Source organism: Spermophilus citellus (genome assembly GCF_964194105.1).
Source record: "Spermophilus citellus genome assembly, contig: SCAFFOLD_513, whole genome shotgun sequence".
In the NCBI taxonomy this organism is placed as follows: domain Eukaryota; kingdom Metazoa; phylum Chordata; class Mammalia; order Rodentia; family Sciuridae; genus Spermophilus; species Spermophilus citellus.
Genome location: NW_027672859.1, coordinates 32,934 through 59,743, shown reverse-complemented (window position 1 = coordinate 59,743; position 26,810 = coordinate 32,934). Strand labels below are relative to the sequence as shown.

The 26,810-nt window shown below is 35.3% G+C and overlaps 1 protein-coding gene and 1 long non-coding RNA gene across 3 annotated transcripts; both read left to right on the top strand.

The window, feature by feature from the left end:
* Positions 1-827: 827 nt before the first annotated feature.
* On the top strand, positions 828-12,800 carry LOC308640523 (arf-GAP with SH3 domain, ANK repeat and PH domain-containing protein 1-like; the record flags this gene model as incomplete). Of its 2 annotated transcripts, XM_081312398.1 has the most annotated exons (2): positions 828-4,045; positions 12,593-12,800. In XM_081312398.1, the coding sequence occupies 2 exons, from the start codon at positions 828-830 to the stop codon at positions 12,663-12,665; spliced, it is 3,291 nt and encodes a 1,096-aa protein (XP_081168524.1). In that variant the 3' UTR covers positions 12,666-12,800. The 2 variants fall into 2 exon arrangements, with proteins under 2 accessions (XP_081168524.1, XP_081168525.1); XM_081312399.1 differs by lacking the exon at positions 12,593-12,800 and having other exon boundaries at positions 828-6,766.
* Positions 12,801-13,249: 449 nt separating this feature from the next.
* LOC308640524 lies at positions 13,250-26,230 on the top strand. Its single transcript, XR_014020297.1, has 4 exons — positions 13,250-13,525; positions 19,206-19,478; positions 20,184-20,354; positions 24,675-26,230. It is a non-coding gene; the product is annotated as an uncharacterized lncRNA (long non-coding RNA).
* Positions 26,231-26,810: the final 580 nt, after the last annotated feature.

Here is a 26,810-nt window from a genome sequence, read left to right as displayed (position 1 = left end):
TAAATAATGCATGTGAAATATACAGCATTCATATATTTAAATTAGTCACATATTTTATTTCTATCTTCTTTTTTCTGACAGATTCTGTTAGCCTATCGAAAATCCAGAAAGCAGTTCTATCACTTCAAAGAATAATAAAAAGCAAAAAACGTCACTGCACACAGTGTTCACTACATTTTGAAAAAAATGCACAACTGGAAAATGAGATTCATGAGCTAAAAAAGAGGGTATCAGAGTTTAAGCAAGAAAATATAGAAGTGAAACAACAACTCCAAAATTTGAGGTATTATATCCTAGATCAAAAGAAGGAGTGGAATCTTTTCCTTTAATCCAGTAAAATAAGAAGGAAATTTTTTTTGTAACTACTGCCTCATCTGTTAGCACTTTGCAAAGGAGAAAACGTGAATAAATTATAAATTCTTACAAATATGATAGCATATTATTAAATGTGATTACTTCTAAAAACTAAGTTCATATTTTTCCCATAACAATTTTAATGTCTCTGTGGAACTCCATCTGCTAGTAATCTATTTATTTAACCAGCATAATTTGGGATTGTTATTTGTTTATATTTTTAACTTTTTATTACAATTAATATTTCAAGAAATATCATTTATAAAAAAATCATTTCCTACTCAGGTACCATGGCATGTGCCTATAATTCCAGCAGCTTAGGAGACAAAGATAGGAGGATCAAAAGTTCAAAATAGGGTGGGAGCGCGCCAGGCCGGGCGCAGGGCTGCGCGCGGGGCGTTCATGAGCCCCGGGAGCCTGCACCGTGACTCACCCCCCGCCCCCGCTTGTGTCTCATCCCCCCCCCCGGCAGGATGCCGGACCAGATCTCCGTGTCCGAGTTCATCGCCGAGACCACCGAGGATTACAACTCGCCCACCACGTCCAGCTTCACCACGCGGCTGCACAACTGCAGGAACACCGTCACGCTGCTGGAGGAGGCTCTAGACCAAGATAGAACAGCCTTGCAGAAAGTGAAGAAATCTGTAAAAGCAATATATAATTCTGGTCAAGACCATGTACAAAATGAAGAAAACTATGCACAAGTTCTTGATAAGTTTGGGAGTAATTTTTTAAGTCGAGACAACCCCGATCTTGGCACCGCTTTTGTCAAGTTTTCTACTCTTACAAAGGAACTGTCCACACTGCTGGAAAATCTGCTCCAGGGTCTGAGCCACAATGTGATCTTCACCTTGGATTCCTTGTTAAAAGGAGACCTAAAGGGAGTCAAAGGAGATCTCAAGAAGCCATTTGACAAAGCCTGGAAAGATTATGAGACAAAGTTTACAAAAATTGAAAAGGAAAAAAGAGAGCATGCAAAACAGCACGGGATGATCCGCACCGAGATAACAGGAGCTGAGATTGCCGAAGAAATGGAGAAGGAAAGGCGCCTGTTTCAGCTCCAAATGTGTGAGTATCTCATTAAAGTCAATGAAATCAAGACCAAAAAGGGTGTGGATCTGCTGCAGAACCTTATAAAGTATTATCACGCACAGTGCAATTTCTTCCAAGATGGCTTGAAAACAGCTGATAAATTGAAACAGTACATTGAAAAACTGGCTGCTGATTTATATAATATAAAACAGACCCAGGATGAAGAAAAGAAACAGCTCACTGCACTTCGAGATTTAATAAAATCCTCTCTTCAGCTTGATCAGAAAGAAGATTCCCAGAGCCGGCAAGGAGGGTACAGCATGCATCAGCTCCAGGGCAATAAGGAATACGGCAGTGAGAAGAAGGGTTACCTGCTGAAGAAGAGTGACGGGATCCGGAAAGTGTGGCAAAGGAGGAAGTGCACCGTCAAGAATGGAATTCTGACCATCTCACACGCAACTTCCAATAGGCAGCCAGCCAAGTTGAACCTTCTTACCTGCCAGGTGAAACCGAATGCCGAGGACAAGAAGTCTTTTGACCTGATTTCACATAATAGGACGTATCATTTTCAGGCAGAAGATGAGCAGGATTATGTGGCGTGGATATCGGTGCTGACCAACAGCAAAGAGGAGGCCCTGACCATGGCCTTCCGGGGCGAGCAGAGCACAGGGGAGAACAGCTTGGAAGATCTGACGAAAGCCATCATTGAAGAGGTCCAGCGGCTCCCCGGGAATGACGTGTGCTGTGACTGTGGCTCGTCAGAACCCACCTGGCTTTCAACCAACTTGGGTATTTTGACCTGTATAGAATGTTCCGGCATCCATAGGGAAATGGGGGTTCATATTTCTCGAATTCAATCTTTGGAATTAGACAAATTAGGAACTTCTGAACTCTTGCTGGCCAAGAATGTAGGAAACAATAGTTTTAATGATATTATGGAAGCAAATTTACCCAGCCCCTCACCAAAACCTACCCCTTCAAGTGATATGACTGTACGAAAAGAGTACATCACTGCGAAGTACGTCGACCACAGGTTCTCAAGGAAGACCTGCTCCTCCTCGTCAGCTAAGCTGAGTGAGTTGCTGGAGGCCATCAAATCCAGGGATCTACTTGCACTCATTCAAGTCTATGCAGAGGGGGTGGAGCTCATGGAACCACTGCTGGAACCTGGACAGGAGCTCGGGGAGACCGCCCTTCATCTTGCCGTCCGAACTGCAGACCAGACATCTCTCCATTTAGTTGACTTCCTTGTACAAAACTGTGGGAACCTGGATAAGCAGACGTCCCTGGGAAATACGGTTCTGCACTATTGCAGCATGTACGGCAAGCCCGAGTGCCTGAAGCTGCTGCTGAGGAGCAAGCCCACCGTGGACATCGTTAACCAAGCTGGAGAAACTGCCTTGGACATAGCAAAGAGACTCAAAGCTTCCCAGTGCGAAGATCTGCTTTCCCAGGCTAAATCTGGAAAGTTCAATCCCCACGTCCACGTAGAGTACGAATGGAACCTTCGACAGGAGGAGATCGATGAAAGCGATGATGATCTGGATGACAAACCGAGCCCCATCAAGAAAGAGCGCTCGCCCAGACCCCAGAGCTTCTGCCACTCCTCCAGCATCTCCCCACAGGACAAGCTGTCACTGCCAGGTTTCAGCACCCCACGGGACAAGCAGCGGCTCTCCTACGGGGCCTTTACCAACCAGATTTATGCCTCCACGAGCACAGACTCGCCCACGTCACCAACTGCAGAGGCTCCACCTCTGCCTCCTAGGAATGCCGGGAAAGGTCCAACTGGCCCACCTTCAACACTCCCTCTAAGCACCCAGACCTCTAGTGGCAGCTCCACCCTTTCCAAGAAGAGGCCTCCTCCCCCACCACCCGGACACAAGAGAACCCTGTCCGACCCTCCCAGCCCACTACCTCACGGGCCCCCAAACAAAGGCGCAATTCCTTGGGGTAACGATGTGGGTCCGTCATCTTCAAGTAAGACCGCGAACAAGTTTGAGGGGCTGTCTCAACAATCCAGCACCAGTTCTGCAAAGACTGCCCTTGGCCCAAGAGTTCTTCCTAAACTACCTCAGAAAGTGGCACTAAGGAAAACAGAAACGAGCCATCATCTCTCCCTAGACAAAGCCAACATCCCGCCTGAGATTTTTCAGAAATCTTCACAGTTGGCAGAATTGCCACAAAAGCCACCACCTGGAGACCTGCCCCCAAAGCCCACAGAACTGGCCCCCAAGCCCCAGCTCTCAGACTTACCTCCCAAACCGCACATGAAGGACCTGCCCCCCAAGCCCCAGCTGGGCGACCTGCTGGCAAAGTCTCAGACGAGTGACATCTCGCCCAAGTCTCAGCAGCCCTCCGAGGTCACACAGAAGTCACACCCCGGGGATCTCTCCCCAAACATGCAGTCCAGAGACGCTGTCCCGAAGCAGGCATCTGAGGACTCCAGTGACCTCACGCCCACTCTGCCCGAGACGCCTGTACCACTACCCAGAAAGATCAACACGGGGAAGAATAAAGTGAGACGCGTGAAGACCATTTACGACTGCCAGGCAGACAACGACGACGAGCTCACCTTCATCGAGGGAGAAGTGATTATTGTCACAGGGGAAGAGGATCAGGAGTGGTGGATTGGGCACATCGAAGGACAGCCTGAAAGGTAGGGGGTCTTTCCAGTGTCCTTTGTTCACATCCTGTCCGACTAGCAGAAAGCAGAACCTTATGGTTGTCTCCATCCTCCATGCCAGACTTCTGCTTCCATGCCACCCTGTGCACAGTGTGTGTATAGCTGCTGTTACAGAATAGGAAACTCCTCGAGGGCCACCTCGGGAGGGGAACAGAGTATGTATTGTAAATATCCTGTGGTCTTCTGCCTTTGCCAGTATGAGGGTAGCCTCGGGGCCCGGTGCGCCTTGCTGGTTTGCCAAAGCCGTCCCTGGCACCTAGCACTTACATCTCTCTCTATCTGTGCTGTTTTACAAGCAAGCAAAAATAAAAAATAAAAATAAAAAATAAACCAACTACAACAAAAAACCAGGAGTGTAGGAATTGCTGGCTTTGAAAGTAGAGTGATTTCTGTTCAGCAGCCATTGAAGGGCCTAGAGTCGACTCTGCTCCTTCCAGTGCAGTATTCTCAATCTTGTTACTGAAAATGCAGCATTAGCAAAGAGGTGGGTTCTGTTCTCCAGGTGAAACTTCTAGTTAGCTCCATGACAGACCAGCCTGTAGTTATCTGTGTACACAGTTTACAGCTACAAAAACCTACTTTGGTATTTATTACAGACAAGTGCTCAGTTAAATATGTTACTCCTTCAGCAAATGTTCACTGACCCAAAACTCTTTGTGGCATTTTACAATGCACACAGCCTCATGCAAGTTGAGACAAGTGGATTTATACTGTCTTATGATGATGAGTGCCCACCCTTGAGATATTACCTCATTATGCAAAAATAACATATCCTTCATGCCTATTTTGACAAAGTTTAAAATATGTCTGATGAAGTTTAACTTTCAGGAACCAAGGACTGCCAGAAAATATTAGCCTCTACATTATGCATGCATCTAGAAGCTTATACCTGAAATCTTGCCTTTTATAAAGGAATAAATAGTATGAATAAGTTGAACTGTACATTTTTTAAACTTGATTGCCATTAAAGCAGAAATTATAAGGTTGCAACTATATCTGTTTGTAGTCAGTCATTCAACTCTCTCAAAGAGTATGAATTTACATAATGTATTATGAATCAGCATCCCTCAATTGTGTTGAAGCATCTAAAGTGTTGGTTTTAAATTATTTTCTTAGTTTTGTTCTTGGATAAATTAACTTTTAAAAGACTATTCAAAATGGAGAAATTAAAAGTCAGCCCTTCACACAGTGTTTCCAGAGTAGGATCCAGGTGCTGAAACCAAGCTCTTCTGCTCTTCTTCATACATCAGTGTTCCCATCTGAAGCGCCAGCCACTAGACAGTTCCCTTTCAAGTCAATTCATAACCAAGTTTTGGAAGCTGCTATGAATTGCACTGTGAAAAAGCTCTCCCTGCAAGGAATCTTGTCTCTGTTTCTCTGTCACTTGTGCTCTTTCTCTCTCTCTCATTTTGTTTTCATCCCAGCCATGCTTATCAGACCACTAAGAACATTGTGTTTTGATCTTTGGCATCAGTCTGAATTTTGGACAAGAATACAGCAGTCATGTTCCACAACCAATGGAACTGTCCTTGATTCTAAGGCTCGTGTCATTCTGATGTTCCATTTGCTTAAACTGCTATTTTGGCAACAGCACAGAAGACTTAATATTTTTAAGCAGATAATCTTAGCCGTGAATGAGAAATGTTAATTTCACAGAAGCACAATTCCCAACCAAATCCATAGGAAAAACCCTCTTTCATAGTCACAGTGCTCAGTAAATATTTAGTTCTGCTTAAGTGGTTACTATGAAAACTTTGAGTAGCCACCTGAAGAATAAACCTTGCATGGCATACCTGAGAAATATTTTATCAGCTACTATTGGAAACTGATTTTAAGCAATTGCTTCCTCAGCATCAGGGCACACGTGCATTCCCGCACCTAACCCAGAATGTGAGGGAGGCACCAGGCCACGTGCTGATATGTGACTGGCCGTGCCAGCAGCCTCAGCATTTAAGCCACACTGGTATCAGGACAGGAAGTCAGCATCTGAGGCTGCCCTGAGTCCCAGCTCATTCATTCACAATTTGAAGTTGCAGTAAAGAGCCGTTCTTCATTGTGGCCAGACTATTTGCAACTCATCTGAAAATAAACTAGTTATTTTAAATACACACACAAGCTCCGTCTCTAGAGTTATGTGGAGGCGATGTCTATTCTGTTTCCCCTATTGTAGAAACTCTCACAGATGCATTTTTCAGACCTTTTTTTTTTCCTCCTCCTCCTCTCTGGTTTTGTTTTGTTTTCCATGAGGAATTTGAGTTCTCTCTAATCCAGCTTACTGTGGGACATAGGAAAACTAGATAGAAAAACCATTGGCAATCTTGTTGAGTTTAAATCTGATCTCATTCTTAAACTCGGTGAAGAGCCATGATCTGCCATTTTGTACATGATATAGTATTTTGAAGGAATGGGACCTTCCCCCCCCCAAAAAAAAATAGCAAATTAGTTCTTTTTTTTCCCCGGAGGAGAAAGTAATGTTCTGCAAGTAGTGTGTGTCTGTTTGACTGTTGAACAGCAATTGCTATTTATTTTTGTATTGCCTAGATCTTCAACGTGTTGTATAGGAATCCCATAGTGCCACTCGTTAATTTCCGAATCCTCATCTGGATGTTACCATCAAACATCAGTACACTTTTCGTTTCACATGTATTTAATGTGACCATTTTTCAGTACTGTATGTGTTAATTTCTACTTTTTTAATATTTAAAATTGCTTTTAAATAAACATTCTCAGTTGACCCCCCCCCAAAAAAAAAAAAAGTTCAAAATAATTCTCATTAACATAGCAGCAATGTCCTAAGCAAATTAATGAGACCCTGTCTCCAACAACAACAAAAAAAATGAAAAAGACCTTGGGATGTAGCTAAGGGATTTAGCTTCTGGGCATTCAATTCCTGGTACCAAAGTTGGGGATGAGAAGAAAAGAAAAAAAAATAACTTTCTATATTTCTGTTTACTTTTGAAAAAAATTTCAATATAGAGTTATTTGGTTAAAGTTGGGAAACTTTAAAAAGATTACAGGATTTTTAAATTTCTCTCAAGAAAGTTTGTATTCCACCAGTGAGGCATTTTTCACTGCCCTGAAACATGTTATACATTTATAGTTTTTAGGCTGATTTTGGGGATCAAACTCAGGGTTTTGTGTTACTAGTGTGATGTGCTAGTGCTGAGCTAGACACTAGGCTACACTTCTAACATTAACATTCATTAAAAAATGAAATGAAAATAGATTATTTTTTATTCAAATTCATTCTCATTCATAAATTTGTTCATATTTCTATATTGAAAGGACATATACTTTTTATGTTTTTAGGTATACATGACAGTAGACTATATGTTGACATAAATTTATTTTTGTTATGTCTTATATTCCATTGTGTGTGTGCACACACACATATTTTTTTTATCCCTTCATCTGTTGAAGAACATTACTCTTCATTATTGGATTAAATATTAGGTCCCATCTTGTTCAAAAATGGATTTTGAGTTTTTTGTAAAATACATAATGATCAAAAAGGTAAGTTGAGAGTGTTACCATAAAAGAAACATAAAAAGTATAATAACAGGTATTAGATTATTTATCCCAGTTCGGGGTTATAGTAGTACAAAAGATACATATTTTTTATATCTTTATTTTATTTATATGTGGTGCTAAGGATCGAACCCAGCACCTTACTCATGCTAGGCAAACACTCTACCACTGTGCTACAGCCCCAGCCCCAAAAGACACATATTGAAAAAAGAATGTCTGAATATGCTGTTACACTGTAAGCCAGTTATAGGTATACCTGACATATTTTATGAAGATAAATGATGTTACTACTGAATTCATAAGTTTGTATATAAACAATGTCTTTAAAACTTATTTGACATGAAATTATCTTTTTAACTGGGGAGGACCTATGATTGTGCAAAAAAAATTACCTTAAACTTGTCAATTTACCAAATCATTTCTAATTTACTTTTCTGTGGTATCTAAAAGATTTGCTAGTAACAGAAACTTATCAAATAACAAAACAGTCTTTTATTATTGACTTTCAGTTATGTATGTTTTACACAAGATTAAAGGAGAAATTTAAAATGTTAAACTAGAAAAGCTTCAGAGAACATAAAATTTTTATTAAGATACTAAATCAGCATACAAAGAGCCAGAACATAAAAAGACATGTTTGGGTTTTGGCAAAAATCAATTAAAAGGCATCTGTATTAACTTCAGATATACCTTAAAAGAAGATGAAGTGAATAGAAAAAATGATGATATGTTACATGAAAAAAATAAGAACCCATTAAAAGAAAAAGAAACAGAATTTAACAAAGAGGATCAAGTGAGAAAGCAAGCTGAAATCTCTGTTTGTACAATAGATACAGAATTGGAGACTGCAAGAAATCATTTTAATCAGGTAAATGAACGTTCAGTAAAGTTTCAAATTTTTACTGTATTTCATTTGAATTATTTATAAAATCCCTTTAACTTATAGTATGTGGCCATGTTTCACTTAATGATGGCAATGTGGTCTGAGGAATGTGCTGTTTGGCAATTTCACCAACATGCAGTCATCATGTGTGTGTACTTCCACACACTTCAGACATCTCCCACAATGCCAGGAAACACAGACTTCTAGGACCTCCATTTATATGCAGTCTGCTGTTTCCCAAAGCATGGGTATGTGGGGTGTGAACTATTATTTTGATTTAAAACACAATGTTCGTTATTTGGCAATAAAAAAAATTAAAAAAAGATCTGACAAACCAGAAAAAAAAAACACAATGTTATCTGACTCTAAAATTAAATGATGATATTTATGACAAAACTAGTTACAGCAAAACTTAGCATCTGGTAGTTGTTCAGCATTTGTTTTCTGAATGAAGAAGTTTAGTTTAATCACTGACATAAATACAAATTTAGGTGTTTTATGTTAAAATACAAACTAAATATCTATGCACCTATTTAAATCATTTTTTTAAAGTGTTTCACAATTACATTTCTGTCTGCATTTAAGAAATTTTTTTTTAATTTTTAAATTTTTGTAAAGATAGAGAGAGTTTTAATATTTATTTTTTAGTTTTTGGCGGACACAACATCTTTGTCTGTATGTGGTGCTGAGGATCGAACCTGGGCTGCACGCATGCCAGGCGAGCGCACTACCACTTGAGCCACATCCCCACCCCAAGAAATGTTTTCACTCACCCAAATTTATCTGTCATTTGTGCAGGTGAAATGTAAGACATTTACTCATGAAGAATAAATCTACCTTTTGGAATTATTTTTTAATCTTGAAGGTCCCACTCTTAAATTAATCTTTTAGACTTCTGTCACCTGCTGATATACAGCCAAAACCTTGCTGAAATAAATTTGTAGATTTTAGCAGAACAAAATGAAACCTACAGACGATTTCCATGAGACCATAATGCCAGAATTTACAATATGAAATTTCAGTAACACATTTTTGGAAACAAAAAGAGATAGACGTGCAGAAAGGAAATGTTTCCTGAATTATTTTCTTCTGTTTTCAAATGATTGAGAGAGAGAGAGAGTGAGTGTGTGTAACATAGTTAAACAGTAAATCTATTAATTATGGGAAAGTATAGAGGGTTTTAAATCCATATATTTATAACCATAATGTACATATTTTGGAGGTGAGGGGTGCAGTTTTTGTCCCATTGAATTAAGTAATGTTCTTAATTCAACTGTATTTCTCCGCAGCAGTCCCATCCATGACTTTCAGAGTAGCCTTATAAAGAGAAAAGACTTTTAATATTTTCCAGAGGAATAGTTGATTTTTCTATGATCTCAAAACCCTTGCTTCTAATAGTAGATCTTCTAGTTTGGGGAAGTGACTTTGCTCTCTTGTTGTATTAATGTGCATTACTACTCCCACTGTTAAGTAAGGAGGAAAAGTGGGGCCAGCAAATACTCTGGTTTTGTAAATCATTTTCTCACTTTTAAGAAGAGAAACAAACACTTTGCTTCAAGTAATCTCCTACTTCAGTACAAAACACCTTTGGAAAAAATGGCATACCATAGTACGTTCTTAGAAATAAATTACTGGTAAGTATTTGTTCCTAATACATAAGATCTGTTTATTTCCTTTATTTTATATTGACTCATGTTTCAATGTTCACTGAGATGAAACAAATGTTACTGAGTAGAAATCTCAGGATTTTCTGAGTAGAGCCTTACACATTTTGCCTTATTTGTCATTTGTATTTTGAAACACAGGCCTTCTTTGGTGTTTATCCATTCATAGGACAGAAGTAACTGGCTTTGTGGATGAGCACTAGAAGCAGAGACAAAAGACTTCGAGAAAAATCGTGCAATTTGCCTATGTTTTTAGCCTTGTGCTCCTTTTCAGAATTGTGATACATTGTTCATTGATATAGATCATGTGTTTAATGCTGTTCCTACATTTATAATTTTATGTATAGATGCAATTCTCATTCACAGCTACAAAATGTTAGAAAACAGAATATGCTAGGAATATTTTTAGGAAAAGACCTTGGAGAACTTTTGTTATGTCTCAGTAGATGTAGAGCTAAGGCTCTTACTATGGTCTGGTTGAATACATGAGGTGTCAGATTGCAAACTTATTCTTCTTAAAGTTAAGTGTTCTTTTATTTGCCACTGAAGCCATCCCAACAGATAGGTACATAATAAAATATTTGGAATTTTTAACTGTTTAAAGGGTAGATCATACGATCCTAAAAGTGGATCAACATAGAAGTAGTGAATTCTAATTTTTATTTATTGTTTTTAGGTATACATTACAATAGAGTTCTTTTGGTGTATTACACATACATAGCATATAACTTCTTCTATGTAGAGTTTTTCTGGTCATGTATTCATATGTGAACATAGGAATGTAATGTCAGATTCATTCTACTATATTCCCCTCCCCTCTCAACCCTTTATTCACTTTTGTCTAACCAACAAACTTCTATTCTTTTATCCTCCACCCTTATGTGTGTTACCAACTACATGTTAAGGAGAATATTCAGACTTTGGATTTGGAGGGCTGGATTATTTCACTTGGCATGACAGTGTCCAGTTCCATTCATTTGCCAGCAAATGCCATAATTTCATTCTTCATGGCTGAATCCATTGTGTATATATGACACATTGTCTTTATCCTTCCATGTGTTGAAAGGCACCTAGGTTGGTTCCACAGCTTAACTTTTGTGAAGAGCTGCTATAAATATTTATGTGGCTGTGTCACTATAGTGTCATTGGAGTATACACTGAGGAGCAGAATAACTGGGTCAAATGGTCGTTCCATTCCAGGTTTTGTGAGAAATCTATATACTGCTTTCCTGAAAAATTGCTTGGTGCAATGTATGAGTCAATCTTTTCCCCACATTCTCACCAACATTTATTGTTACTTGCATTCTTTATATCTCAGTGTAGTTTTAATTTTCATTTTTCTAATCGCTAAAGATGTTGAACATTTTTTTCATATACTTGTTAACTGTTTGTACATATTTTTCTTTGAAGTGCTTGCTCAGTTTTTTGTTCATTTATTGATTGGGTTATTTTTTGTTTGTGAGTTATTTTTTGAGTTGTTTATATATTCTGGAGATTAATGCTCTATCTGACATGTCAGTGACAAAGATTTTCTCCCATTCTATATGCTGTCTACTCACATTCTTGATGGTTTCCTTTGCTGTAAAGATACCACCCCATTTATTGATTCTTTATTTTACTTCTTGTGCTTTAAGTGTCTTTTTGAGGAATTCAGTTCCTACACTGACAAGATGGAGCGCTGGGCCTGTATAGTCTTGTAATAGGGTCTTTTATCTATTATCTAGGTCCTTGATCCACGTTGTTTTTGAGAAATAGGGGTTAAATTTCTCCTACGACATATGGGTTTTCAGTTTTCCCAGCACAATTGGCTGAGGAACCTATCCTTTCCCCAATGCATGTTTTATAGTGTGTTTGTCTAGTATTAGATAACTATATGTGTGGGGTTTTCTCTGTTGCTTCTCTTCTGCAAAGTTATTTTTTTTACATTGGCAAACTAACTAATCACTTAATCTATTCTTTCATTCTGGTATAATGCAGATTTTTTCAATCTTTAATTTTTTTCTTTTTTTATAACCAGGAATTGAACCAGGGTGCTCAACCACTGAGATGCATCCCAGCCATTTATTTATTTATTTATTTATGTATGAATGAGTCAGGGTGTCACTGAATTTCTGAAGACTGGCATTGAACCTGTGATTCTCCTGCCTCAGTATCCTGAGACACTGGTATTACAAGCATGAGCCCCTGAACCTGGCAGTTCCTACATTCTTTAAGTTATAATTTTCTTTTACTCCCATAGATCCATCTTTTTGAATTAACTTGTGAACTCTTGGGAATTTATATTTTGATAAGCTCAGAAGTTTACATCTAATTTTTCTTCTGTGGGTATCTATTTATTGAAACCCTTTCACCATATAAATAAACAGATTTTTCTTTAATTTCAGTGAAAATTATGAAACATCATTTTATTGAGTGCTAGCTAAATGTATCCTTGGTTTTATTTAGGTTTCTCCTAGTGATGGGACAGAGAACAAGCTATTGCATAAATATCACAAGAAGAAGGATGAGGTCTCTATGAAGAGACTGGGAATGGACACAGTAAAATATCAGAACCAGGAAAAGAAGTGCTTTGAGAATACTGAAATTTTAAGAGAAAAGAATACCAGCCTTCCATGGACACAAAAATTGAATGAGGAAACACTTATGGAAATATTTCAGGACAATGGACAGTTGGGTATTTGGAAAGTTGAGAATACATTGCAAAATTTCACACCTGAGAGTGAAAAACAAAGCACAGAAAGACCAGAAACAGATGTCAAATCTCACTCTGCCAGATCTGGTCCTGCTCCACCCCATCAAGGTGAAAGTCCAACACCAAAAAGAAATGTAAAACTTGCTTTCCAGAGAGGCAGAGATAAAGACTTTAGTTCACAGGAAAAAAAGAATATTGATGTATCTAACCTAAACGGTAGTAGTGAGATTCCTTCCCAACAGGTTCCAAAGTTTGAGGTAAAAACAAGTGACCTAGAAAACGAGCTGCATCAGACAAGAGTAATGACTTTGGCTACAGATCAAGTAAACAGACACCTAAAACAAAGACAGTGCCAACCGAAGGAGACGGAACACAGGTATCAAAATGTAGAAAGAAAAAGGAATGAATACCTCAGAAAGCAGGAAGCTTCTAAAGAGAAGGTATCTGAACTACAAAGAGAAACTACATTGCATGAAGACCAATTGCATGACTATCAGAACAAAGGTGAAAATAAAATAGATGGAATTATTAATGTCCAAACCCAATTTTATGATGTTATAAAAAAACTTCAAGCTCGGAATGACAGATATCGTCTCATGCTGGAAAACAAATATTTGGAATTAATCAATGAAACTAATCATTTAAAAGAACAACTGGATCAATATGGAGAGGAGAAAGCAGAAGAAGTAAGTATCAAGCAAGATATCTTTATAAAGAGTCTTCAAAGGAATACTCAAAGTGATACCTGCTTATGGCTAAATGTTGAATCTTGATGAATATAAAAATGTAGATATTATGAATGTGTTTCTGTATCAACACAGAACTACAACCTGTTGTCCAGCAAAAATAACTTAGACCTCATTTGCAGCACAACCAATCTGTGTTTGAAGTGCTGAGTATTCCAATTTCCCTGCTCTGATTCTTACACACTGTGTACATATTTTAAAATAACTATAGGTACTCATGTGTCAACTAAACACAAAAGACTTAGTTAAAATGGATTTTAGTATTTAAAAAGGAGGAAATTTTTAAAACTTGGGCCTGACCCTTCAATTTAAGAAATTGTTTCTTATAAAAATTTAAGAGGTTAAGATTTTTTTGTAGGTTTATATGCTGACATTAGTAATATGGTCTCAATAATGCTGAAACAATGTCTAATTTTGGTGCTATTAATTCAACCCAAAGTTTGCACATGCTAAACACATGTTCTACCAATGAGCTACATCCCATTACTGAATAACAATTTTAATGTCTTCTTGTTGCTATACTTGAAGATCACAATGAAACACATAATGGAAATGCTCATACCTAGTTTCAAATAAATTAGTTACTTTTACAGTTCATTCCAGATTTTACAGTTGAACTGAAATGTAGATGCTGTATTTTGTAATAGACTTTCTTCAGTATAGTTTTGTATATTTCTAGTTGGTAAATTTATTTTTAGTCATTTAAGTTTATCATAAATCTGAAAAAAAACTGTCCTGATATTTTTTTTTTTGTTTTCATTCATGTCTTGTCCACCTCTTTAAAAGCATCTATTTGTCATTATCATAAATTGGGACTAATGTGATGAATTGCAGCAAAACCACAGTTGATTTCATCTGTAATTTGATGCATATATTCATGATAACTTGCTAATAGTTTTCTTCATTTCATAGCCTAATTCCTATTATATGGTGACAAAGATAATTGTAGCCATCTAAAATTCATTAATTTGGCACTGAACCCCCGTGTCTAGACTAATGAGGGTGGCAGGGTTTATGTAAAGCAGGAGTGGTGTGAAGACCAGTGAGGTGGAGACCAGGTTACCTAGCATCTCCTTTATTCTTTGTGAAAGTATATTGGAATTATTTTAGCAAAGCTTTAAAGATGTGAGGATGTGGAGTATTAACTTGAGTCTCTAATAAGAGAGGGATAATAACCTCTGTAGAATTCACCACTACCAATGAGACCTGTGTAACCATTTTTGATTGAGATTTCAGTAGTTTGTTAAACATTGCAACTTTATCAAGGGCAGTATGTAGAGATACAGGGCTCACCCTGTTGTGTAAGGAATGTGATAGTGACTAAGCAGGAGTACACAATCTTCTATTTTCTTAAGGGAATTCAGAAATAAACAGCAGCTTACTGTTGTATGTAGTGATAATTTTTCAGAGTAAACATCATTATATAATAATAATAATAATAACAATAGTAATAATGATAACAATAACAATAATAATAATAAATTTTTAAAGTGAGCTGAGTAACAAAATCATTAACAGAAATATCAGGTAGTTGCGAGACATCTTGAAAAACAGCCAGCTGGTACCCTGAAACTACAACATGTATCAGAGGCTTCTCTAGAAGATTTAGCACATTTTCACATAAATTTAAAATATAAAGACAGGATTTAATGAAGAAACTAAGACAAATGACAAGTCATGTATGTAGAAAATTGAACATGTCATCTGTAAATCAACACCTGCTTAAGTAATAAAAGTTATTCTGGGATACTAATTTCAATGAACAGCTTTCTTTATATTTTCATTATAATTGATTTTATTATATTTGGGGATCTTTATACTGCACTTATTTCTTACACTTAAAATTTTCTTTTAGAATTTTTCTCTTACAAAATCAGCATCTTTCATTAAAATATCTAGTCTGAGGAAAGCTGAGACTTTTTTCTATAACCCAGCAGCTTTTCATGCTGTCTCTACTTCCATGGTACAACAAGGAAAACTAAATAGAGGTACTATTTAATATAATGTTTCAGGAAAAATTGTTATTTTTACTTCATTTTTGTGCATCTATTCAAAATCTGCAAGTAATTACTAAATTGACTTTAAAAATGTGTACAAATTTTTTTATGGTTTTCTCAAAATACAGATATGTTTAGGTTTTAGTTTAATTATTGAAAAACTTAGGCTATTTCTTTATTTTTTCATTTATTTAGATACATTATGAAGTATATAAATATTTGTATTATGTCTGGACTGTTATCCAAACTAGACAATGAAAAATGTTAGCTAAGTTTTTTTTCAGTACATCTCTTAAAAGGCATTTTTATGATATATGTAATGCACCTGACATCGAATTCACCCATATAACATGTAAAATACAGCGTCTCTTAGTACATTAACAGAGTTATGTATGTAACCATTTACACAGTCAATTTTAGAACATTTTCATGTTCTTGAAAAGAAACCTGGAACCTCTTAGCTGTCAGTTTTCTAATCCCTACACGTCCAAAGTCCTAGAAAACTACCAATATATTATTTTAGTAATTTACAAATGTAAACAATAGTACTTTTTATTTATTTATTTATTAACTTTAGTCAAGACTCTATTTTATTTTTATGTGATTTTTAAATTTGTTTTAATTAGTTACCCATGACAGTACAATGACCTTGACATATCATACATTTGAATCACATGGGATAAAATATCTCATTTTTCTGAGTATACAGGTTGCAGAATCACATTGGTCATGCATTCACATATATACACATGGTAATAATAATGTCCGTTTTATTCTACTATCCTTCCTATCTCCCCAGCCTTCCCCTCCCTTCCCATCACTTCTCTCTACCTAATCTAAGGTAACACTATTATTTTTTTCTCACATCTTCATACATGTATTTTGTATAAAAATGAAGGTCTCCTTCCACCATCCATGCAATTCCCTTTCTCCCTCCTTTTCCCTCCCACCCCTCTTCCCTGTGTAGAGGTAATCTTCTTCCCATGCTCTTCCTCTCTTCCCCATTTTGAGTCACCCCCCTTATATCAGAGAAGACACTCGGCATTTGTTTTTCTTGGGATTCGTTAACTTCACTTAGCATAATCTGCTCTAATGCCATTCATTTCCCTGCAAATGCCATGGTCTCATTATTTTTAGTGCTGAGTAATATTCCATTGAGTATATATGCCACATGTTTTTATCCATTCATCCATTGAAGGGCATCTAGGTTGGCTCCACAGTCTAGCTATTGTGAATTGTGCTGTGATAAACATTGATGTGGCTATGTCCCTGTAGTACGCTGTTTCTTTATTGTTCTTTTTAGATATATATGACAGTAGACTGTATTTGAATATTTACATCATAGATTATAACTTCACATTTTTATATTTGTACATAATGTGGAGTTACACTGGTCATGTATTCACATGTGAATATAGGAAAGTTGTTTCAGATTTATTCTACTGTCTTTTCTGTTTCCATTTTCATTCCCATTCCTTTTGTCTTAATTCAATGAACTTCTATTCTTTTTACCCACATTCCTTACTGTGTGTTAGCATTCACTTATGAAAGAGAACTTCCAGCCTTTGGATTTGGAGGATTGGCTTATTTCACTTAGGATGATAATCTCCATTTCCATCCATTTACTGGCAAATGCCATAATTTCATTCTTTCTCACAGCTTATTAATATTCCATCCTGTGTACATGACACATTTTTTAAATCTGTTCATCTATTGAAGGTTTCATAGCTTCAATATTGTGATTTGAGCCACTTTAGACATTGTTGTGGCTGTGTCACTGTAGTATGATGATTTTAAGGATTTTGTGTGTAAGTCGAGGAGTGGGATAAGTGGGTCAAATGGCGGTTACATTCCAAGATTTCTGAGGACTCTCCATACTGCTTTCCAGAGTGATTGCATCAATTTGCAGTCCCATCAGCAATGTGTAAGTGAACATTTTCCCCACACTGCCACCAACATCTATCATTATTTTATTCTTTTCAGTTGCCATCCTGACCCGAGTGAGATGGAATCTCAGTGTGGCATTTGCATTTCTCTAATTGAATTTTTTTCAGATATTTTCTGACCATTTGCATATGTTCTTCTGGGAAGTGCCTTTTCAGTTCCTTTGCCCATTTATTGATTGGATTATTGGTTGGTGTTCTTTTGGTGTTAAAAAATTTGAATTATTTGTACATCCTGGTGATTAATGTTCTATCTGAGGTGCACATGGCAAAGATTTTCTCACATTTTGAAGGTTCTCTGTTCATAATTCGTGATGGTTTCCTTTGCTGTGAAAAAGATTTTTAGTTTGATACCAACCCATTTATTGATCTTTAAAAAAAAAAAACAGTTGTACATAGACCACAATATCTTTATTTTTATGTGGTGGTGAGAATCAAACACAATGTCTCACACATGGAAGGCAAGCACTCTACCACTGAGCTACAGCCCCAGCCCCAGCCCCATATTGATGCTTTTAAAAAATATTTTTATTTGTAGATGGACACATTATCTTTATTTATTCATGTGCGGTGCTGAGGATCAAACCAAGAGCTGCACACATGCTAAGCAAGCACTCTACCACTGAACTACCAGCCACCATTTGCTGATTCTTGATATTAACTTTTGCTTTTTGGAAATCTTGTTTGGAAGTTGGCTTATAGTTCTAACTCTAAAATTACTCTGTAATGGATATTTCATACAAGTGAATTTATACAATAGTAGGTCTTTTGTTTTTTACCAGTTTCATTGACTTAGAATACTTTTTTCAGGGATCCTCTGTGTTGTAGCAAGCATCACTATTTTATTTCTTTCTGTTGTCTAGTAGAATTTTGTTTTATGACCATGTCACTTAGCCAGTTATCAGTTGCTAAACCAAAAAATGCTTCCACCTCTTGACAACTCCAGTACTACATGACTGGGGGCATCTATTTACAAGTTAATATTTGGACATGCTTTTATTACCCTGCCTCTTTGTGGTCTTCATGAATTGTGCCGATTGTACCATATCTCTGTCTTATTCATGCTGTACTTTCTGACTTGTCTGTTTTTATTCACTTGATCATGATTATTCAGAGATCACATAAAATGAATTTTTATTTTTCATGCACTTTCTCTGACTTTTCTGTCACCAACAGTGTTTGCATGGTGATTATCTTCTTGAGATATAAATTCTCCCAAGGTGAGAGTAATATCTGATATCCACACCTATTCTAGAATGAATGGAAAATATTAATGCCTAATAGTTGTTTTAACAAAATTACTATTTGATATCAATCAATATTTTTTGTTAGTAGATTGGCCTGTTAAGACTTTTATTCTAACTATATTTCAGTGACAAAATATAAAATTAAATTCACTTAAACCAATAGTAAATTCAGTATAGGAAAAATCATCTTCTATATAGATTTCCTCAACATTTATTATGTAGCCAGAATTGGGATTTATAGATGTGTAATCCTTACCAACTGAAAAGCTAATATACCTTATTATCGAAACTTTATCTACTCTTCATAATGCTGGTATAGATTATGTTTTGTTGCAATTGAATTTATGTAAAATTTGTTGTTTGAGTTTGTGTCGAATATTTTCAGTATCTTATTTTCGTATTGTGTTTTTTCATACTTCTTTTATTCATGCAGATGGATGATCTCACTGCAAAGATGAAAAATGCATCTTCAAAGCATTTACATTTGAGAACAAACTATGACTGTTTTATGGAAAACTTGTTTTTTATAAAAAGTATACAAGATACATTTGAAAAAATAGAAAGGAATCAAAAGAAGTTGGAAGAAAATGTAGTAAACTTTCCAAGGCACACACGGAGCACTCGAGTAGAACGAGGCCAAGGAGTACGGTGGGAATGTGACATTGAACATCGAGCAAGATGGGATTTAGAGGAGAAGCAAAAACAAGTATTTCTGATTTTACAGGCTATCTTACTTATCTGCAGTTTGCTTTAATTCATTTCATTGTAAACTGTATTTTGGATATACGTATCATAGGTGTATTCTATATCTCTTGAGGAAAGATGTTGTGTAGATTTCTAAGAGAAGGAAGACATTTGATGCCCCTTCAAATACCACAATTTACATCATCCTTTCAGCTAATTTGATCTGAGTAATAATTTTCATCAGATAACTGTTGGATATTTGATAATAGTGGGCATAAGTAAGACTATGAGGAGAAAACAATGTGATGCAGAAATATACTTTTGAATTGTTAAGTTAAAATTTTCAACTTTCATATTTAGAATTGATTCTATTATTCTTTAAATTGTCGGATGATCTGAGTGCTAACATGAGAATGATTCATTACTTTGAGCACAGATCAATGGTAGATAGCCTAGCCTGTGCAACGCCCTGGGTTCCATTCGCAGTAGAAAGGAGGAGGAGGAGGGCAGGGAATGAGGGGGGGAGAGGGGGAGAGGAAGAACTCAATTATTATTGGTTCAGATTTAATGTAATTGATACTGATGACAGAAGTTTACAGTCTAATATTTTTTTCTTCACATTTAAAATTGCTGTCTGAATTTTTGACTCAGAACTAAATAAAATAACTACATAATAATTATTTGGGTTCTAATTATTTTTAAAATATATTCTTTTTATGTTCTTTAGACACAAGAAGCAGCTCTGGAAATTACAGAGCAGTTCAGAAAGACTAATTTTACTTCAATAAGAAGTCAGATGGAACTCAGAATTAGCCATCTGGAATCTGAACTGAAAATTCTAAGAAATGCAACTGAGAGAATATAGGCACTTCCATAGACAACAATCCAGATTCCACAAGTATGTCAAAACCTAGACTGAAAGAGAGCAACTTAGTCTCCTTAATTTGTGTCTACTGCATAACTTTGAGACAGGTTGATGAGATCGGTAGCATGCAAAAGCGAACTAGACCCTATAATTTGTGGAAGTAATGTTAGGAAATGAATGTACTCTTGAAATATTAGTCTAGGAAATTTATCTTTCACTCACCTTTGCATTTTACATCTGAAGGTAAACTATTAAGCTTTCTTCCCTGTCTATTAGACTTTTAGTTAAGTATTTTTGAAGTTTTGTGATTCACATAGTTATATTGTGACAAAACTGCTTCTACATGGAAACATGAACAAGTTTCACAATTTTTGAAAGATTATAACTGAAACCTTAAGTGTCCAGTGTTGCTATAACTACACTCTGGGCACATTCTGACACCTGACAGATTAACTGATTTTTATTTTAATTTTTAAATATTATCCTTACATGGTATCTAGAGACAAAATGTTCTATATAGTTTTTCCTCTCTACATTGTCATACTTGTGATGATGGGAAGTATAACCTGCAAAGTGGTTAAAAATATTCTGATGATCAGTGTTGGGGCCTGTGAATGACAGAATGAATGGGCAGTCTCCTGAAGCCCTGGTAACAAATTCATGGGCCAACTTTCTAGGCAGCAGCTTTAATCTATCTTGATCACCCACTCACCTATCTTGTTCTGAACCAGTGGCTGTTGCTCTGAATTGTCTCATTGTCAAATGCTTAATTTATCTAGGTAATAGGTAGAATATACATATGATGGTAATAAATGCTTGACAATATCTTCAAGGAACATTCTTTAAGTCCTTGAACTGGTTCACTAAATATGAATCTTTCTAGCTTTACTAAAATTTTCTAGTTGCGTGTATTTAAGGAAACCATGATGATTTAATATACTTCAACATAGTAAAATGGCTTTGGTAGTCAAATAAACTAAGGTATACATCATCTGCTATATTTATCTTTAAAATATCCATATTTCTAATGGCATCCTCAAGAATCTTCCAAGGAGCGTCTTTCAAGAAGGCAGCATTGTTACTTGCAAAGTCATACATCGCTGATTTCTGTCTCTCTTCCACCAACATTGCTTTAATTGGAAGTTTGAAGCCCCCTAGAAATATGTACACTTCTTTAGAGAAATTACAAACCCATAATTGCATACACTGTCTCTGTTCTGGTTCTTTTAGTGTTGTGCCCACATATGGAGAATTTCTACCTACTCTCTTTTTAAAATATTTTTTTTAGTTATATATTTTCTTTATTTTATGTGGTGCTGAGGATTGAACCCAGTGCCTCACATGTGTAGGCAAGTACTCTACCACTGAGCAACAATCCTTCCACTTACTGTTATGGAAAATTTAAATTATTCTTTTATTTGATGAAAATTTTGAAAGTGTATTTAGACATAAATAATATTGAGGTTAATTTTGAAATAATTAAACAAGCATGAAATATAATGTGCTCTAATTCAGTGACCAGTACTTCCACTTTATCTCCCCTTCTTCCTCCCTGTGTTCTCTTTCTTCTGCTCTACTGATCTTATACTTATTTGTAGTTTTTAAGTTTCTTTTTGAATTATGCATTATGAATATACATGAAGGTGAAATTCACTGCGATATTTTCATATGGATTCACAAAAAAATTTGATCAGATTCATTTCACTATTCCACACTGAGTGCTGTCCCCAACTCCCTGGCTTGGGTTGGGTTAGGGTTAGGGTTAGGTTGTATAGCAGGAGCCCTTCAGTACAACCAGGTGATTTCCTTCATACTAAGACTTCATTTGAGCGAGTCAAATATTAGTCCAAAAATGATGAGCTATATTTTTAAGAACTAATAAGAAAAACAATGTCCAGCTATTTTGAACCCATTTGAAGATATTTCTATAATATTTGACAATTTTTTTTATCAGGGGTATTATTACAATAATGAAATATCTGCTTGAAAATGAACAAATAAAAGATACCATCTTGCTTTCATTGCACCTTGGTTTAGAGCTTTCATGGTTTTATTTTATTTTATTTATTTATTTTTTTTTTTTGGCTGTTTGTTTCTTTGCACCAGGGATTGTACTCAGGGACACTTGACCACTGAGCCACATCCCCAAACCTATTCATGTTTTATTTAGAGACAGGGTCTCAGTGAGTTGCTTAGGCCTCACGGTTGCTGAAACTAGCTTTGAACTCAAGACTGTCCTGTCTCAGCCTCTTAAGCCACTGTGATTACAGGCATGTGCCATCACACCCTGCTTCAATGGTGTTTTGATGAACTTCTTAACACATAGTAAAGCCATGCATATCTATGTTAAATGTGGCCTCAACCTTATTCTTTTATTTGGCATTTTGACCTAAAAAATCACAGGAGAACAAATCTAAGCTTTATAAAACAATGCTGAAGTTAAATAGTTATGACAGAAAGAAATAATTTTAACATATAAATTACAATTTAATTTAATAGCTGATTTATGGGTTTTTTTCAGTTTCTTAGCTTACATGAATATCTTTCTGAAAAAAATGAGAGAATCAGGTTTGAAGTGCTTCAGAGTCATGAAATTGGATGACTATTTACAAAAAGAGAATGAAAGTTAGTTGTTATGCAGGATGCAAGTAGAAGTTGTTCTTATTGGTTCTTACCAGAAAAAAATGAGATAATTTACCATTTACAAAACAATGAGAAATTGTGTATGAATGTAGACACAATGCAAAGGGGATTTGGGAGGCAACTCTTTTTCCAATGTATTTCTGAGAGAAAGTGATGTTTCTTTTTTACTTATGCATAAGCTAGTTTATTTAAAACTTAATGTAATAGTTCTACATTTCCTTGTGGAACATTAGTTTGCCATATCATGCTAGCCTGAATAGAAGAGTGTTTTTTAAACTCTTTCATCACGTTTCAAAGATATGTCTCCGTAATCACTGCAGAATGCCTTCAAAGGTGAAGGGAGAAGGAGAGGAAAAAACTACTAGAGAGGAAGAGTGATCAAATTATTTTATGTGCATCTGTGAATATGTCATAATCAATTCCTCTATTATATATAGTCAAATGCACCAGTAAAAATTTTGTTTAAAATAATTTTCTTTAAAAATAGAACATAAAGACAGGAATGGGAATTCTGTCAGTCAAAATCATTTGTTTTCACATCAAATGTGTAAAGGCATTAGACACCACCTTATTGTTATCACTACAACATACTTACTATGTTCAGTAATATATTTTAGACCCTATTTGGGGAATTAGTAAGAGAAGAGTTTTATACAAAGAACACTCTACATGGTGATATTTATATAAGAGTTGGAAGTATTTACCACATAACTCATCAAGTGCACATCTATAATGAGCCAAATGTTAAAAACTGCTGGTCATAACTTCTGAAGTCAATTACAATTAAAGAGCTATGTATTTTTTCCAATTCTGAATATCAACAAATTAAAGACCTTAAGTGTGAAACTGCTTTTTTCCCACTTCTGCCCCACTATGAAACTGTCAGCCTATACACTGACATTCTTTTGTGGGAAAAAAATGGCATCACCCATTTTCTGTGGTTTATGGCCAAAATCCCAGACTGACTTAGTAACAGTCACACGTTTAAAATACCCTGTCATGACTCTGTCATTAGTTTACATTTGCCTCAATAAAAATATGAAGTTTCTTAGCCAAAAATTAAAATATCCAAACAACTGGATTTTTGTCAGGTTACTCAGGCTATCTCATCTCACTTGCTTTATTGGCACTTTGCTCTAGATTCTAGTGACACTGGACCACTGTGATTCCACAAGTGTTCTTTCTCATCTCGGTGTCTGCATGCACCTCTTCCCTTTGTTTCACAATTTCTCCTTTTACTTCAGGTGTTAACTCATGTATCACTTCCATTGAAGGACCTCAAACACTAACACAAATTTGGGACAGAAGTCCCTTCTAAGTGTTCCAGTAGTAACCTGTTTTATCCTTGTCCTAATGCCAATGACTCTGTATAGAAATTGCCTGATTGTCTGCTTTTGAAGCTATTGTATATGACTGTTGAGAGGTGTCCATTATCATCTCCATGTTGTCATCCCAGTTCTTGCCAGAATACCCTAGCATATGGTTGTCAAATATATGCATAAGGGGTGGAAAACCCAAAGCTCTGATACTCAGTCATAATGACAACTGTGTATGAAAATATGGGCATACTGCATTCCATAGTGATTTTGTATTGTGGACATATCTTTTTTTCTTCTTATAAACAATGAAAAGTTCTAAACTTCTTCACTGATTTATACTTATAAAATGTTTGAGAAAAAATATAATTCTTTTTCTCTTCACTTGCTGCAGAATTTGAATCCTGACCATGGGAGCTTCTGCCTTAAGAATTACTAATAAGACAAGACAAGATGTACTTCTGGAAACTTCATAAGGATATACAGAGATTTTAAGAAAAAAAAATGAAAGCTAATATTGTGTTTTTCAGACTGTTAATATAATATTTACATTATTTATGAAATGTATGATGTAAATACTTTATTGAAATGGATGTGTGTAACATATATAATGAAATTATCAAAATATGAAAATTATTTATATCTGTAAGAAAATTTGAAGTGCAAGTGCAAACCAGTTTTTATTAGATGTGTTTTCAGACTATCTAAATGTTAGCATTTAAGCTCAATTCAGCAACCAAGTCAACACTAATTTGGTAGATCTAAATATCACATTAATGATGGATTATTTATATTATATCACTGAATATGGGTCCAGAGAATTAGGCAACATTATTTTTACATGCTGGTTACTATATTCAATAATGGATTAATGTATTGCAATTATTATACTGCCATCTTTAAATTTGTATTTCAGGCACTGACTTAATAATTTTTCTAATAAGAATATTTGCTTAGTGTTTTATCTTTATTTTTTTTCCTTTTCTCTTTGTTTATACAATCTTGGGAAATAATAGTAAATTTACAGGTTCTAATATAAAGTACTTTTTTCTGCTGAAGCATTTTAAATTGAATTGCTTACATATGCTATCATTTATGATATTTTTAGTATTTTGTACAAGTCAGAACATGCTAGATAACTACAATTCAACATTCATTTATTATGAGTATATTTTTCAAATATTAACAGGTAACAGCATAGTTGTTAATTGTATCAGTTTCATTATGAAGGTTATATTGTTATCTAGCATGTTCTGACTTGTAGGAAATACTAAACCTATCATGAAAGATGGCATATGTTAACAATTCATTTTAAAATGCTTCAGTGGGAAAAAGTACTTTGCATTAGAACCTGCAACTTCACTAGTATTTTCCAAGATTGTATAAAGAAAAAAAGCAAAAAAAAAAAAAAAACACACATTAAGCAAATGCTGTTTCTCAAATCAACACTTATACATTCTATCATAATGCCTTGGACCACTTAATCCTCAGATTATTTTCATGTTTTTCTAGTAGCCTAATATTGTTCTTTATAAAAAAAATATTTTCTTCAGAGACATGAAATGAACTTAATTGTTTTATTTTATAGATGCCTTCTGAATTAAATATTCCTTAGTCTTTTCTTAACCTTCATGACCTTGAATTTTTCAGAGGGAAAGCTTGTAGAATGTGCTTAAAATGGATTGGAGCTAGATTACATGTTTTTGGCAAGAGTACCACAGAAATCAATTCTATGATGTTCACTTTGAATCACATCATGTGACCTATAATATCCTCATTACTGCTGATGTTAATATTGGTCATTAATGTGGTATTTGCAGGATTTTACTTTGTAATTATTATTTGTGTGAAGATAGTTTGAGACTATAAATATTAATATAAATATAAATGTGTATCATTCACCACTAAATTTGTTCATTTATTATACCTATACAGATTCATGGTTTATTTTATTGTTAATATTTTAAAAATGTATTTTTCTTTCAGAAATGTTCTATTTTGATAATCTCAGATTTATAGAAGATTTAAGACAGCAGTGAAAGGAATTCATAAGAAACATTCCCTAAATGTTATTCTTCATTTCTAGATAAATCTAGGTACATAACAGTTTTTATCTCTGAAACATTTGCAAGATGCACACAATGTCTTTTTATTTGTAAATAAAAAAATCTCACATTTTCTAAAAATGAGAAATTATCTCTGTAACTATGGTGCAATGATCAAAATAAGTAAACTATGTTGTGAATATCTACTCTACAAATCTTATTCAAAATTTGACAGTTATTTTAACAATTGTCTTTGAACCAAAATAAATCCAATTTTGGGAAATTTTAATATCAATTATTCACTGTGTCCAGTGGTCTTGTTTCTTATGTTGTTTTTTTTTAATCTGGGATGGTTCCTGAGCATTTCTGGGCTATTCATGATATCTTTGATTTTGATTTTTGAATGGTGTGTTTCAGTAGTAGTTCTATAGATTTTTCTTCAGTTTATAATTAGATTTTAATTTTCATAACCAGTGGATAAATGC